This window comes from Amblyomma maculatum, chromosome 1 (assembly GCF_055883805.1).
Source record: "Amblyomma maculatum isolate TAMU_Amacu chromosome 1, ASM5588380v1, whole genome shotgun sequence".
Lineage (NCBI taxonomy): Eukaryota > Metazoa > Arthropoda > Arachnida > Ixodida > Ixodidae > Amblyomma > Amblyomma maculatum.
The window spans coordinates 247383539-247400591 of record NC_139344.1 but is presented as its reverse complement, the minus strand read 5'-3'; the positions used below and the strand labels follow the sequence as shown (position 1 = coordinate 247400591).

The following is a 17053-nucleotide window of genomic DNA, read 5'->3' as shown; positions in this document are numbered from 1 at the left end:
GTCGTAAAAAATCAAGACTTACTCATGCTGCTCAGTGTGTCTGAAAGAAACTTAGAAAAGTTTAAAAGTGTATGTAAAGCATTATTCATATATAACCAAAAGGCGTTCGAGACGTAGAAGAAAACCGTGGATTACACGTGGTTTATTAAAGCGAGTCAATGAGAAAAACAAACTATACAGTAAATTCATTAAATGCAGGGATCCTGAATTGTTTGTCATGTTCAAAGCGCATCGAAACAAGATAAAAAATACATAAGGTATTTCTGTGAATATTTTGAAGGATATGAGAATAATTCGGGCCTGTTATAAAAAAAAATTCGCTGCTGAAGCCCCCGAGAAAGGATGATGTCATTGAAACTATAACATATAGCGATATTGCGCTCATGGGGGCCGCTATGTCAAATGCCTTTAACAGCTTCTTCACATATATGGCAAAGCTTCCTCACAGTGTGACTAACTTGCCTTGTGACAATACTGATTATCCATTCATCAATGATCGCATAGAACATAGCTTATTCCTTCATTCTGTTTCTGAAGCTAATGTTGTATCGACATTTTTGGGACTTTCTAATAGCTGTAACGCGGAAGATTTCCAGATCAGGCCAATTAATTTTGTTATAGACATACTATCATCGTCCTTAACTTATTTAACTTATTTTTAAATGGTATATTTTATAATCAAATGCAGGTGGCTAAAGGAGTCGTAGTTTACAAGAAAAGTGATAAGAATTCTCTTGGAAACTACAGACCGATTTCACTTCTCCCTATCTTTTCCAAGAGCCTAGAAAAACTTATTTCTTACCGGCTAGAAAAATTCATAAAAAAAAAAAAAATAACATTACAGGATGGCAATTTGGATTTTGTAAGAACAAATAAACTGAGCTAGCACTTCTTCATGAAAAAGAGTATATTTTAGACAGTTTTGAAAAGAAGCATATCGTACTAGGAATTCTCATAGACTTCAGAACAGCATTTGACTCTCTAAACCACGAATTGCTGATTGGAAAGTCGGAAATGTATGGAACTAGAAGCCTTCCACTGCAACTTTTTAAATCATATCTTTCGAACCGTGCACAATACACTAGCATTAACGGGCTTGAGTTTAGATTAAATAATATTAAATGTGGAATGCCACAGGGCAGCATATTAGGGCCTTTACTTTTCAACTTGTATATTAACGACATATTAAACATTACTGACCAAGCATCATTTTTTATCTATGCAGATGACACTAGTATTTTCCTCTCTTCAAACGATTGTGATGCCTAATAGACAAAAGAAACATTACTTTATCCCAAATAAACATCTGGACAGAACGAAACGTGTTAAAAATAAATGTAAATAAAAGCAAAACTGTTTTCTTCCGACCAAAGAACGAACTTCTACATACTAATAAAATACTATTATTAAATTCAGAACAGATCGAAATAGCAGACAAATTTAAAACGCTCGGAGTCATCTTTTACGAAACAATACCATGCGATCAACATGTAGGCACTATAATGCCCAAACTCGCTCGAGCCGTAGGACATTTATATCGCCTCAAAACAATGCTTCCAGGGAAGATAAAAGAACTCATATATAAATCATTGTTTTTGTCGCTTCTGAATTATTGTCACCTTGTTTGGGGCACGGCCGCCCTAAACAATTTTCAAAGAATTTACCTACTTCAAAAGAAAATGGTAAGATGTATGTTCGTGCTTAATTTCAACCAGAGTGTAAGCCAGTACGTTGAAGAGGCGGGCTTTACGAGAATCGTTGATATCTATAGTTTTGAATTGCTTTTGAGGTATAAAAAGGAGCAACTTCGTCATACTCATTATTTAGGGACACTAGCCTGTCTAGCGTCGAGCGAAAACCTCTTTCCTACGAGACAACACTCCCCATGGCAGGTTAAAATGCAAGAACAAACTACGGATTACAAATGATTGCTTTCCAGCTACCGAAACACCTAAGCACGTTACATCATAAAAATATTGGCATAATTAGTACACCAATCCGTGACCTTCGTAAGCATTTACTGCGTTTTAACGAATAACCTGGTTTTATAAATATCTTTGTTATTTTGATATCGTTCACTAATATGTATTTAATGTTACCCTGATGCATTTGTACATGTAGGAGCCGAGGGCTAGTCAAGCATCTCAAGCTTTTATCCTCTGCCCTTTTCATCGTTCTGATGAATAAATCTGTGTTATTATTATTATTATTATTATTATTATTATTATTATTATTATTATTATTATTATTATTATTATTATTATTATTATTATTATTATTATTATTATTATTATTATTATTATTATTATTATTATTATTAAATTGTTTACTTGGAGTGTAACACGTTGCAGTATGGCTTGTGTTAATATTCGCCGTAATAGCGCCTAGGGACGCATACAACTCGAGAAGAGGACGGAAAAAAACCATGAATGCGCAGGCCTTCGAACCAGTGACATCGACTAATCGTGAGGCCACGTTCCATCGCCTTGCAATTACTGCCCTTGTACCGCACGCTGCTGGCAGTTGCATGACAGTTGGCCGCAGTGTCACGATAATAGGTCAACATTAGTTCTATGGTCTCCACTTATAGGTACTTGGCTGCGTTCGTGAGCTAAGATCTGAGCACCGTCGTTCAAGATGCTGTACGAGCACGGATTGTATGCATGTCTTCTTCAGGCATGAAATAATCCCACACGGACAAATCCACACATTCTGTGAAGGTGCCCTGCTTCGGCGTTGCATTGAGTCATGGAAGGCAAAGTCGGACTGCTGGCACGAGCCGCTGCTCGGGAGCAACTTGTACTGATGCGCGAAGCGCGGCAGACGGCTGTCGTGGCGAAAGCCTTGACTTTGCTCGGGGCGCAGCCTGAGAGTGGCCGTGCAGTCCCGTCCTCCTCTTTGCCTCCATCCGTTCTGGCCGACTCTTTGTTTGGCTTTAGTGTCGAGTTTCTCTAAAACAAGTTTCCAGTCGTGATGAGGCGTAGCCGAGGAATGCGACTGAGAGGGACCCGGGGGCTTCGCCTATCTTTGGAAAATAAACACTCGGACGTCGCTGCTTGAGGCACAAGCGTGTGCGGGCGTCGCTGGTGATTCCCTTGAATGGCTTCGCGGCGGTCCCTCTCCTCGTGACAAATGGTGGGACGTATCTGCCTTCAGATTGTTCCCTGAAAGCCCTGAGCTGTTGTGTCCGAGTCCCGACGGGCCTCAGCGGGAGGGGCGGCCGAGTACTCCCTCGAATCAGATAAGACTCTTCCCGCTCGCAGTGCGCGGCCCGAATCGACACGAGCCCGCGAGGTGTAATTGGATTTATACCATTAGGGGGAAGCCATTAAGATGGGCCGCCCACAAATGACCGGTCGTTAACCGCCTCGCCGGCAAAATCTTTAGGCGTCTTTTTCCCCAAAAGCCGGTGCGTGTCATGGCTGCGCCATGCGTGCCGCATATGACGCAGCGTCACCCTTACTGGCGCGCGATGTCACCTCTGCTTTGTTTCAGCAATAAATGCTGCAGGAAGTTAGCGACAGTGCGAAGAGTGGAAGAATGTTGGTCGAAAGGATTTTGGGGAAATGCTCCCCAAATACCCCTAAGGTAGAGTCGATTTAAATGAAGAAAAAGAAAAGCTAGAATTTACAACCGCCTTAGATTATTATGGCTGCAGAAGAAATTAGTTCTGCTTTTTTGTGTCGGCGTTTTCTCTCGGGGAGGTGTTAAACATAATCGTTATCGAGTCTGACTTGATTGATAAACTATTGATGCGTACGCCTGTTTTCTTCGTAGCGTAGGTGAAAACAGGTAAATGATTTTTACTCTTCGAATCGGATGCCACCGTGGACGAGGAGGAGGACCGCTATAATGGTGGCGGTAAATTAATTTCGAGAACTTTCAGTGCATTGGCTTCCGGGTCAGTGAAGGGAACCAGCCCCGCAGCGCTGCAGAACTCGTCGGCTGTCGAGGCATCGCCCGTGGGGCACAACTCACCGGCCTTGTGGAGCGCTGCTGTCCGAGTGCGCATTTGAGCAGGTGAAATCTAGCAACAAAACGTTAACCGAACTAACTTCGCACTGTTCTCAATACTGCTTCACTGTGTCATTTCATTTTGGCTGCGGTTGTTAAAGTTTCGCAAACAAGGTGAATAATTGACATGTCCTAACACCCACCAATTCGCCCGCAAAAAAAAAAAAAAAGAAAGAAAAAAAAAACAACCTTTCGTAGAATTTCAGGCTATGACGGAACGATAATGATTATCAGCCGGCAGGGTGTATCCTGAGTTTCCCGCCTTCCCGGTCCGCCCCCTCCCCCTCCCCTCCATCTTCTTTTCTTTATGATTGTTTTCATTGTTATTCATTGCAAGTGACTTCGAGTGCACCTGCTGTTATCAGTGCTCAGTGGGTTGTTTGTTTTCTTTTCTCTTTGCATCCTTTGTAGTCCGGTGTGATAACCGAGTCAAGGATCTACTGCCATGTGAACTGCAAGAATCCACGGAATCCCCCGGAAGGACAATGTTGCCCTTACTGCGAAGGTGAGCGTGGTTTTTAACCGTTGTCGTTCTCAGAGCTCCGCACACATCGGCGAAAAGTAATGCGGCGGCCTTTGGAAGCATTTAGCAAGCTTCTGCGCTGGCTTTCTAAAGGCTCCCACCACTGAAGCCGTGTTGAACACTGGTGCTGCGATTACAGGCGCACACGACAGGGATGTATACTTATATGACACTGTCCAGTCTGCTCGCGATGCGAACGTTATCGATTTGCAAGGACTGCAGCGAGGTGTGGTACATTCTTCTTGGGAAGTTGCCAACGGAGTACGGTGTTTCGTTTCTTTAATTACGCGCGTCTGGCTCTTTCTTCAGCATAAAGATAGCACAAAACATGCTAAGCACAGATGCCTTTTCTTCTTTTAATTTTATTCTATGCAGGGACAACCTTTCTGTTCCGGAAGGGCTAACGACGGCCCTTTACTCCGCATCGAATAACACCGTAGCATAAAAATGGAGTTTCTTTAACTCTACCACATTGTGTGGCTGGCATCCTAGTTCATTGTCCATTCCGTTTAAATTGCTCGAACGACGTTGGCTTGTGTGGCAGAAAAAGCCAGGTAAAGTTACAGAGGAGTGAGTAAGCACGTAACAGCCATAAAACAGTTTGTTGGAAGCATACCAGACATTTTATCGCAGCTGATAAAACCTGACTGTAGAGACGGGCGCGCGACTGAGGAGGAATGCATTAGCCTCTCTCATTAGAGCAGCTCTTTAGATTCTGCGCCTTTAGCGATATCGAGGTCGTGAGTACGATTACCGGCCTGGCCGCACACTCTTCGAAGGGAACGAGAACACCGTGCATCCCGAACTGTGACACTTTGGTGAGAAGAACATGCAAGGAACCTCTTGCACCACAACGTCCTCTATCTGCCACGGAGGACTCGGCAGTGTTGGGTGCAGTTTGAACAATCCTGCATTGAGCGACGGGAAGCGGTGCCGTTCCAGCTTCTGAGCATCGACGCATATATGTGTCCAGCACTACGTGACCTGCGAGCAGAAAGGACGAAGCGGCGTTCTTTTTTTCAGGCTTCGGGGCGATCGCGTTTCGCGTCGCGATACGCGTAGTGCGCTGTCGCCCGGGCCCGTGGTCTCCCCGCGAAGCAGTCAACAACCGGCCTTCCTTTCTCGAGACGGCGCCTGTAAGACTAAAGTTTGCAGCTACCGGCGATACCGGAGCTGACGGACGCCCGCGGCGTTGTTGCCCGGACGACGCCGTTGTCGTGGCGATGGCACGCCGGCAGCACTTGAGTCGACATCGCACCCGACTCGCGCACCCGGCTGGATACCGGCCGAGTGGCGCCCAGCAGCAGCACGACCGGCCGGCCGCGCCGATTTTGACCGCGTCGCGTCGGGGTTATCGGGCTGGATTTATTGGGGGAAGCCGGCGCTTCCATCACTCCGGGTGGCTCTTGGAGGCCGCACGGCACGTGTCTCGAGCCTGCCCGGGCCAATCGCGTGGCATGAGGAACTTTCTTTTAAGTTGTGGCGAGGATTAGAGATAAAAACTGAGATGGCCGCGGGGCGGGAGGAGAAGGTGTTCGTATGTTGCCTCGCCTCTTACGCGACGCGCAGGGGGTACAGGGGGGTTCCGCAATTTGAGCCTTAAAGCACGCTCTTGTTGGCGAGTCAGTTTTGAAGGCTCCTCCGGGGTGTCCCGTGTCAATCCCCCAAGAGTAAAAATAGAGCGGCAGCGATCGCAATATTCCAAGATAGCGCTGTTTTCGGCCTACGTATTGTATTGATATAGTTTGGTGCTGACGAAAAGCTGGAAACACCTGCAACAGGCTTCTCGGCTGCATTGAATTGTTTCCTGGGGATCGAATTTTTTTTTTTTTTCCGTTCCCGACCATATTTTCTTGAAATTAAAATTCGAAATGCCCCGCCAGGGTGGCGCAGTGGTTACGGCGCTCGACTACTGTTCCCAAGGAAGCGGGATCGAATCCCGGCCTCGACGGCCGCTTTTCGGTAGAGGCGAAAAGCTAGGCGCCCGTGTGCTGTGCGATGTCAGTGCACGTTAAAGAACCCCAGGTGGTCGAAATTTCCGGAGTCCTCCACTACGGCGTCTCTCATAGCCTGAGTCGCTTTGGGACGTTAAACCACACAAACCAAACCAAACTAAAATTCAAAATAATTTATTTCTGCCTTGCATAAACGTAAAGACAGAGGAGCTACAGAAAAAGCAGTGAGACACAGCTTGCCAAAACCGCACCCCCTTTTGCCGCGGCTTCCATAAACGTAATCATTTTTCAGTTTTGCAAAAGGCAGCTTGACCAAGAGGCTTCACTGTTTCCTGGAGGTCGGGTCAAAGGCTCAGTTTCTCTTGCGCCCATCAGGAAATAGGCATATACTCGGCGGTGGCGATGGAATCGAACTCCGTGCCTCTCGCATACTATCTCAGCAGTATAGTGTATTGGCTGAGACGACCTCCTTTTTCTGTTATCTGTAGGTCCGAGTAATTAATTTACCGTGACGCAGGATTATGCTGAGATGCGCTAATACGTTATTTTTGGAATTATCAGACTTTAGGAGGCAGAAATTACTCTGCTGTGCAGGGTGTCCTGCATAACTTGAGCGAAGAGCAAAGAGAGAGAGAGAGAGAGAAAAAGACTGCTTCGTTCTGGGAGCACATGAGCAGAAAAGTGATTTTTCTTCCTAAGTCGTCTATACAGCAAGCAGGAGCATCGCATAATCAGTCATTTACGAACAACCTCACGGTTCGTGAAAACATTCGCGGTGCGTTTCCTCAAAGAACGCGTGAAGGCGCAATGGTATGTGTATAGGGGAGTGCTTTCTTTCTTTCTTTCTTTTTTTTTTTTTTTTTTTTTTTTTTTTTTTTTTTTTTAGTACCCTGAGCAAAAAGCGAGAAATGGGTTGTTTCTGATACTTGTGACTGCGCATATTGTTCTGAAAAAATCCTATTCCGCCATCTGGGTGTAAAGTAATATGCTTGCTTGTGGGCGCAGTTAAGAGGAAACTATTCTGGCAAGAGAATTTCGTGAAATAACCTTATTTCACAGACCCAATGCGCGCAGATCACATGGCTGAATAAACCCCGTACATGTAACCTCGATACCGATGTAACCGGCGATATCAGCGCCTACGGAAGCATTGAAAAGGGAAGCATATTATATATGCGCGTGGTTTTCATATATACAGCGTGTGTCAACGCTACCGCCAGTGATAAGTTCTTTCCTGCGCGGTAATTTATTTTATTCCATTCGATCGGCGAGCGAATCTTACGATGGAGTCAACCGGTCGTTCGCCCGCTGGCCGTCGAAAGCCTCGGAGAAGAGCGCCATCTTCGAAGAAAGCGGGGGAGAGGTCGTTGCCACGTGGCTCGAGCTTAGGCCGCGGCAGCCGGCGAGGCGCCCTTGAAAAATCGGTTTACTTTCCAGCCTGTTTGCGCAGGTTGTAGCCGGGTGCCCATAGCGGCAGGAACACTTTGGCGCTTTGTGCCGCTGGCGCGCGTAATGACGCGCGCACGCACACGCATCCGAGGGAGCCTCGGGAGTTTATGGCCGGAATAAACGCGAGATTTACGGGTGATAAAGGTGCGCGCTTGCTGAAGGGTGTGAAAGGGATCCGTGAATGGAGAGTTCCGCGCCAAGCACACTCGCCGCATGCCAAGTTAAAAAAGCGGCGCGTGCCTTGGGATAAACTAGGCGGAACGAAGCGATGAACTCCGCAGTACGGTGATGCTGCAGCCACAGCGGGCTTCCCCCTCGCCTCCCCCGCCCCCCCGCTGCGCAAGAAGTGCGCGCTGTACTCTACCGAAGAAAGGGGTTTGTAATGCAGCCTCTCCGGCGCTGACTGACGCGTAAACCAAGGGCTGTAGGCAAAGTACTTAAAGCAATGAGCGTTCGTGAGCATTCGCCTCGCTGTCCGGAATAACAGCCTGCGTTTCATTTCAGTTTACTGATGTAGGTGAACTCGCGTATTAGTTTAGTGTTTAGAGTTTAGCGTATTAGTTTAATGTACGGAGGACAATGTGAGCTCAGCCTCGACATAAACTTTAGGGCTGCGCCATGATTCCACATTGCGAACATAAATTGGATTTTAATTTTGCTTTTCATTTAAAGCTCATATATTTTTAATGTATAAATGTGACACTCGAGTTCGACTAGGACGACGAAATACCGTTTCTTCCAGGCACTGTAAGATTTCGTATATAACAATCTGAACGCGCGGACATATCTCGGAAAAGAACAGCTCTGCTCATTTTTAAGAGGCTGGTTAAAATCCATTATAATATGCTCAGTTACATTTCTGCTTGCATTGCTTTGTTATGCCTGCTGCAGTTCCATTCCTTCGCAAAGATCGTCACAGGTATGGTTGCGTAATTTCACTCAAAAACTCAATTTCGTGTCTTATGTAGCACACTTTTATTTGTTGCCATGCAGATAAAAGCCCCCAGCAATTTGTCCAGTCGTAGATGAATTCAGTCTGTGTGTACACAGTTATTTTTTGCCTTTTATTATTGTTTTGTGATGCAATGCGAAGGCGAGACTGATCGCCAGAACGGGAAAGATAGGAGTATTCCTCTCACCAGTGGAGGGGTGACCTGCCTAGACTAGACCTGCCTCGCAGATGTCAGGGTTTACCAGGGGCTCTTTCTTTTTTTTTTTTTTTTCTTTCGACTGAACGTGCCGGGACGCGCGCACGTTTTTGAATACTTTTTTTTTTTTTTTTTTTTTATATAATCATTGTCGCGCTGTTGGAGTCTTCGTCGCTTCAAGGCGGCAATTCGTAACGGCAAAGTTTGTGTTCCGTGACTGGGAGTGCAGTACACCAGCTCCGAGCCTCACGTAAGACAGCAGTCGTCAGCGGAGCGGTTAGCGAAATAGAGACGCGCATACCTTCTCGGCGGTGCGTTGATTGGAGCAAGGAGGGGTCACTTGTCTCTAAAGGCGCGCGTCGCTGGACGCGACAGCTGCCCTCTGTGTGCAGCTCCAATTTCCGACCGCCGTCCCGGGCCAGTGCGCGACGGCGTCGTGGGCATGTTTGCCTACCTTGACCGGCGAGCTGGCTGCGGCAGGGGCATTGTCTCGCGCGCCCCGCTGCCTGTATGGAACCGTGCACGTGTTCGTCGCCGAGAGGCCGTGATTTAGAGCCCCGCCTGGACGTGGAGCCAAGTCTGGGCCTCGTGGCGGGTCACGAACAAACGTTCCGCGCGGCCCAGGCCGCCTTCCGATCGCGGCGCGTCTCTCGCGGGGTTGCCGGCTTGTTTCCCTCCGTGGGGCCAACAGCGGCTTGCTGAGAGGGAGTATGTCCGACGCTCTCCTTGCGTCGTTTTAGGGCTCTCAAGCGACAACGTTGAGCACACCGCTTTGCTATTGTGACAAGAAACGTCATTTCACAATATGAGCGGTGTGCGAAGATTTGCGTAGCTTAATTTCGAAATACAAGTCTGATCACTAGCAAATGAATACGCAATATTCGACCACTTCTCAGGCCCCGCCGCGGTGGCGCATTGGTTGGGGCGCTCGACCGCCGAAGGCAAGGGTGCGGGATCGAATCCCGGCCACGGAGGCCGCTTTTCGATGGAGGCGCCCGTGTGTTGTGCAATGTCAAGTGCACGTTAAATAACCTCTCCTAAATTTCCGGAGCCCTTCTACTACGACGTCCGCCCATAGGCTCAGTCGCTTTGGGACGTTAAGCCCCACAAACCAAACCAACCAGTTCTCACACTTGTTTAAAAAACTTTTTTCACTTATCGCTTATCCCAAACAATGCTTGTTCTCTCATGTATCTCAAATAATAGTTTGAACTAAAGAATATGTGTAGTGTCCTCTACACGTCTTGATTTAATAAATGCCGCTGCGTAATGGCGCGTGGATGAAGCGTATCCCGCTATGCGATATCAACTTGAGCTCGGCGTACTGATGTGCACCCAGAGAAGACACGGCAGAATAAGCTCCCCGCTAAAGGGTTAATGACTACAAGGAGACTCTTGGGCAATAAAGGCGTCATTACAGGTACCTTAAGTTGCGCCGTCAGATCGGCGGCGGGTACATACGAAGAGATTGGAAAAAGGAGGCAAGGTACGGTAGTAGATTGTTAATTCTGGGAGCACTTAACCTGTCGTTCAAGTTAAGTCAGCCTTGGTTAAATGAAGACTCAAGCGCATAATAGGCACGTACGCCGGAACCACGTCTGGCATTTGGCTCCTCGTTGTCCCTCGCTATGTTAATGGGCGTACACTGTACTCCCCGTTTTCCTGACCGCGATCCCTTTTGTAAACGCGGTCCAGCCAACGCAGTTATACAGGCCAATGAAAACCGCACTGGTCGCGTTCAGCTTGCTGTTCAGTACTCGCTGCAGCTCGCTTTAAAGCGACGCGCCCTAGTGGAGCGTATACTCAGCGGACTTGAAGCAAATTACTCGCTGTCATGATTGCGGGGCCGCCATGTGGACGAGTTAATCGCTCTCCTCCTCCTGTCTTCTCACACATCTAATCATATCCGGAGGGAAGCCGTTGTCTTCGCCCTTGCAGCCCCCTCCTCCTTCGTCTGGAGCGCCGATTGATGACTTCCTGTTCTCAAGTCCCTCTTTGTGTATTTAAAGACACTCCAAAGTTGTGGTAGTCTGTGTCGCGGTTTCATGGCTCGCTTGCTCGACCAAGTTGCGTTAACACTGATGCTTTAAAAAAAGAAATGCTGTTTCAGCAACGATGAGCAAGGTAATTGTCCTCGTTTGAAAAGTAGGCTATGTGTCTTCCGCAGTGGCAACTAAGAGGGTATATCACATACTAAGAGAGTAACGAAGCAAACAAAAGTGCGCAGAACTAAACGTCTGGGTGGAAATTCTTGGTTACCTCTGCGACAAGGGGAGAGGTTACCGCAAGCCAAGCACGCCCCTCCCCCCCCCACCCCCACCCCCCCTGCACAACTACTTTGTAAAAAAAAAAATGTGTGAAATTACAGGTATTTTTAAAGCAAATTTCTGTCCCCGCATAGAGAATATCTGTTATACTTCACTGACCGAAATAAGTCCCCCCCCCCCCCAGAAAAAAAAAAAACCTTGATTGGAAGACAAACAATTGGATATATTTTTGTCGTCTGTTCTATTTTCTACCGCAAACTGATTTTTACTGGAGTAGTAGGTAACTGCTGAATGAAAACACCGAAGGCGCTGTCCGACGATTGGCTGCGTAACAATTTCGATTCGAAAGAAGGTAACTAGTGGCGCTACACTGAGGTCCGTTGTTGGTTGGCTCCCTGCTATAGTGGCATCTGTTGGGCATTTTTACCACTTCCCTCTTTTCTGTGGCTAGGCAACGGCTGTTGCGCAGCCAACTTTATGGGTGCCATCGAGTATCGCCAGCACCGAGAAATATTCGTGAGATGGAGTTAGCGAGGCTTTCGCCTTAAAAATGGTGTTCATTGAAGAGACTGACGCTTAACGCTATTTTATTGTTGTTATAGGCAGAAAAACATGCGAAATGAAAGACGAGTGAAAATATATATATTTGCATCATTTTTTTTTTCACTGCGACAAAAAAGAAACAGAAAAAATAAAAAACAGAGTGCCGTATAACCGAAAATTTTTGTCAGTTTACAAAAATTTGCTATCAGTTGCAAACGGAAAAAAACTGTAAAATCACAGAACAGTGAAAAACAGAAAACATAGCAGAACAGAAAATCGCTGGCAGGAAAGCTGCCAGAAAATGTCTGTACTTTTCAACATTTTTTTTTTTTTTACAGTGATATAGAGAGCGAATGCTGTGTGAACTAGAATTTACCGCCTATTCGTGTTACTCCCCAGAGATTCCGTAGATTTCATAGGGCGTTCCACAGGAGATAGACCATTTTAATAAAATAAAGATGGATTTTAATTGTGCCGCTCTGACTTCGCGTAAGATAGCCAAAGTAACCGATGGGGTATACAAGACATCAGGCATTATTGCATAAAGCGCATGCAGTGACTTTCAGTGAAGAAAAAAAAAAGTAAACTAATCAGGCATTCGGATTCAAATCGAGTAGCGCGTGTGTTAAATAACCCAGACGTTTGCATCCGGTGGCAGTACTTGTATACTTACCCAGTTGGAAACACAGGAGCACACGAAATATACATGTCGGAGATAAAGCTGCTACAGCACTGTCGGAGACCGCATAAGTTTGCTGACGCTTAAGGAATTAAGACGCTTCGGTAGACCGGATAAAATGGATTCAAGCGGGGATGAAATGTGCAAAAATTCGCTTGTATAATGACGTTTTCTACTGATGAGTTAGCGAAACCGGCAAGTCGTAATGCTGGCAGCGCAACTCGTTAGGCAGAAACTCACCACCCACCCGCAAAGTCAGCGCTGTATTTAATCAGTGGTAATTCCGCGAGCGGAGGAAATGCCGGTTCATTTCAAGCTGATTCGACGAGAAGCGACATTCTCATCGCGCGGGCGGAATTTGCTTGTGCGGTGATTAGGCTGCCTGCATAATTAAACAAGTAAAGTGCCTACGAAACGCGATGCTAAGTAGCAACATCGCTTCGGTGCTCGATTTTCGTTCCTATTTAACATAATGCGCGCATATTACCCCTGATCTCGGCAGTCTGCAAATGTGCAGTTGAAAGATCCGAAAGCGAACGAGATGTGGATTGACTATTGCGTGGGATATTTCGAATAACGGGTTGTGGAAGACTGTAAGTGCTCCCGAAAAAAGCGATCGCAGCTTGGATGTTTGAAGGGCGCAAAACGTGCGGAACATTGGCTTGCGACCTCGAGGGCGTAGCCAGACGGCGCCGCAGGGAGCGTCGGCCGCACCGACGACGGCAGCGGCGCAAAGCCGGCGGCCACCGATTTGCGCAGGCTGACGTCAAGATCTGTAGTTCCCATTGTGATACGCTATCCGGCTGAACTTGGTGTTTTGGCGCGCCGTGTGGGGACGGCAATCAGCGGGTCGCTCCCTTTGTACGGCCATTCTTAATAACCTTGGGGGTCGGGATCGTAAATAAATCGGCGGCGGCCTCTTTGTTGCCTGTCGCGACCACACCGACGTAGGACTAGGCTCGGGTCGACGTTGGCACGAGCGCCGTCACGGCACCAGGCTGTCTGTCACTCGCTGCTGCACGCGAACCGCGGTGTGTTCCTACACAAAGCAGCCGGCAAAGCCCCGGGTTCTGCTCGCATTTGATCGAAACGGCACCGCATCTGGTTTTGGTTGGAAACTCAGCGCAACAACAAACGCACGGCCGCCGAGAAAGGGAACCGAGAAACGCGAATCGAACGATCCCTGGATCGACACAGTATGATAGTCAACTTGTGCGCGATCTTGGACATGAGGCGGAACGAACGAGACCCGTGTACTCTGCGATGTCTGTGCGTGTTAAAGAATAGTCGAAATGAATGCAGAGCTCTCCGCTACGGCGTCTCTCGTAGCACTTTAAATCCCGCTTGTCATCTGCAGCGTCGCTGCAGTCGCCGGCGTTGGAGAACGCGGCTTCGAGAGTGCGGGCTGCGGCGAAGGTGCGAAGTTTCACGGCACTCGCTCTGTCCCCGCACGCACGGGCGCTTGGCAGGCGGCCCGGGATGCGTGCGTGCAGCGTCCAGTGACCTTCCTCCCTCGCTGTCAGGGTCGCGGGGCGAATGCGAGCGAGGTTGCGAATCTCGGCCGATGGCGCGTTCTCGCAGATATTCGCACGTTATTCGCTCTCGCCATAACCCCAGTGAAAGGAGAGCGGACGGCCGCATCCGCATTCTGGACGCGTCATTTTCGGGCGCCGTTGCCAGCGCAGGACCCGTGGTCATTTCAGCACAGGGCAATTCCCGCGCTTTGGAAATGTTGACCGAGGTATGCCCCGTGTTCCGAACGCTCTCTTCGGGTGCGAATGTGCTTGTCTTTATATATCATTTCATAGAGAGTGCGCGATCATGTGCGGCGAAGACTTGCAGTCCAGCGCGATTCTGGAATTGAAGATGGTGTCCTGTTTTGGGGCAGCTGCGTCGCGTCATCTATGCAGGCGATAGAGACTACTCATGAAAAAAAAAAATTTTTTTTTTGTGGAAATCTTGTGGAAATCTGACAACTGGTTACGCACGCCGCCCCATTTTCAAGCATATAAGATTTGCGCCTCGCTTCCCGTTTTTACTATGAATAAAGATACCGTATGGGAGCCGAAACGTCTGTTTTGTTTTGGTCGGCGTCTCAATATCACATTTTATGAATCACCCCTACCAGACGAGTTTTCGTCCAACTCTCGATATTAAGTTCAATCGAATGTTTTTCGTTGAACGGTACATAAAAGCTACCACGAGAAAAATCGGTTTCTTCGGCAATTCACAAGATGCTGTCACTGTTATGTTAAGTCCCGGATCTCTTTCAGCGAATTAAGCGATAATATTTGGTGAAGGGGGAATTTTTACGTAGTTTGGGAGAATTTTAAGAATGACGATCATCATGGGTGGTCAGGGGTGTGCGCGCTGTGTGCCATAGCTGTTTAATTAGAGAAAAATCACAGGTATGAAGAGTGCGCGTGGATCAATGAACGCACCTTCAGTTCGCAGCACTCAGACCGTCCGATATATATATATATATATATATATATAGGCAAAAGCCGTACTGTCAAAAAAGACTATTAATTTCCACTTGGTCAGAAACTGAAGGGGAGAGAGCGGAATCGGCGCACTGAGCAGGGAATACTTCCCGAGGCATTAATAAATTCTTGAACGCGCCGATCGAACCGTCCCTCTGCTGAAACTCAGCTGAGTAGCGCCAGACGATAGTAAATTTGGAATAGTCAAATATGTAGATAATTTGTTACTAGGAATTTCAAGGAAATGTTTTCGGCGAAGGGTGAAGCGGCGAAAGAACAGGCAAAAATTATCAGATGTCTCGAGTTCATTGCACAATGAACACATGGCTGAGGTAGAACAGCCAGATCTATGGATATAGAAGCTAACGAGAGGAATCCCTCGCCAGAAATTTGTCATAAACGTCTCGCATTGGCGTGAAAAGCACTGACCTGGGTTCCATTTATACCGCGAATTCATCAAATGGTCAGAAGATAGGAGGGAAAAATTGTAGCACAGAAGCCAAAGAAATTGTTTGAATCGTGCGCCCACTCATAAGGGAGATTAGGGGAGTAATGGAGTGATAGGTCCACTCAAGGAAGATGACGCGAGCAAGTACGCAGACTCATTCATTGAAATCCCACAGTGGCCTGAAACGCACACAAGGCCTGATTTCACGCATAACGAGACGGCGCGAGATCATAAAAATGCCGACGCAAAGTAGACCCCATAGAAGAAATTAAGGAGGTACAGTAACTCTCGCTCTGCGCTTTGCACGTCGCCGTCATCAGCGTCCCTCCGTACGCATGTCAGAGCAAAACCAAGGGTAAACAGGCACTTTCACGTGCAAGCTGAAATCTGAACGCGTGGCCGCTTCACTGACAACATCAACAAAAAAATTACAAGGGTTCAACGCTGCTGAATTAAATATGGAGCGAAAGCATTAGCTGCAGGTGACCGAGCGTTCTTCTTCTCTTTTTCTTCTTCCTCAGCCCACATATAAAGCCCCGCTTTAACCAAGCCGTATGAACGTGCCTTAGTGGCCTATAGGGGTAACGTGAATGCCAGGGTCCTAGCAGGCTGATGCTGACATAACTGTCCCATGTGAAACGAGAGACCCAAGTTGGCAGCTCCTGCCAGCCCACGTGGGGCGTGACGTCACAGCGTCACGTGGGTAAGACATACGTGAAGGCTACGCTGAAGGCTCCAAACCTAGAGTAGTATTGCTTTCGCAATAAAAGAAAAGCCGCTTGGGAGCGCAAGCATGCTGAAGATCACACGAAATGACGGGAGTCTTGAACAAACAACTTAAATTGTCATTGGTGTGCATTACCTTTATCCAATATCTGATCTCGTCGCATTGTCAGCGGGTATTACGGTAAAATGAGTGTTTTCTATTCCTAAATTGACAGATTTTTCAAGAAATAGAGGATTCTGGTCTAACTGAGGCAATGCTTAATTATGGCATGTAACATCGCTGAGCTTTTGGACTTCTTATGCAGGTGTCAAGCGGCTCTGGCGAAAAGATTTTGCTCACGATGCCACAGGAATACAGTCCGAGTAGAGTTAATATCGCGTGGTTGTTAGGCGAAATTGAAACCTATATGAAGAGTATAGCTGGTAGCGAAGACGGCGTGGGTTGCACGATTGTACGTTCTTGTGACACGTCGCGTGGAACAGCTGCGTGCTGACACACCAAACGAGAAGGGAACTATTGCTTATGAAAGGACCTTCGACCCTACACGTTCAATTGTCACCAGTTGCGTGAGCGGCGGGTCGCTGACGGATAAGGGCGTATGTTTGTTCTCCACACCGGACAGCTCGAGGTCTGTGGGCAAGAAGGGTTTCTAAACCCCAAGCTTCCAACCTTTGCGAAACCGAGAAGCCGCCCGTCTGTCGGCGAGACCTGTCGTCTGGCTACTCTGTCGACAGCCGGCCGAGGGCGCATCAGAAAGCGGTTCTGTGCAACGTGTAGGCTCATGACGTCTCGGTGCGTGGGAGGAGCGGAAAGTGAG

The 17053-nt window shown here is 47.6% G+C and overlaps 1 protein-coding gene across 1 annotated transcript in view; it reads left to right on the top strand.

Moving 5' to 3' along the window:
* Window positions 1-17053, top strand: part of cv-2 (crosveinless 2-secreting protein) — a 230100-nt gene that overhangs the window by 131447 nt on the left and 81600 nt on the right. The window contains exon 6 of the mRNA XM_084590795.1: window positions 4426-4519. Coding sequence (XP_084446921.1) covers window positions 4426-4519 — 94 coding nt within the window. The remainder of the gene's footprint in view (window positions 1-4425; window positions 4520-17053) is intronic.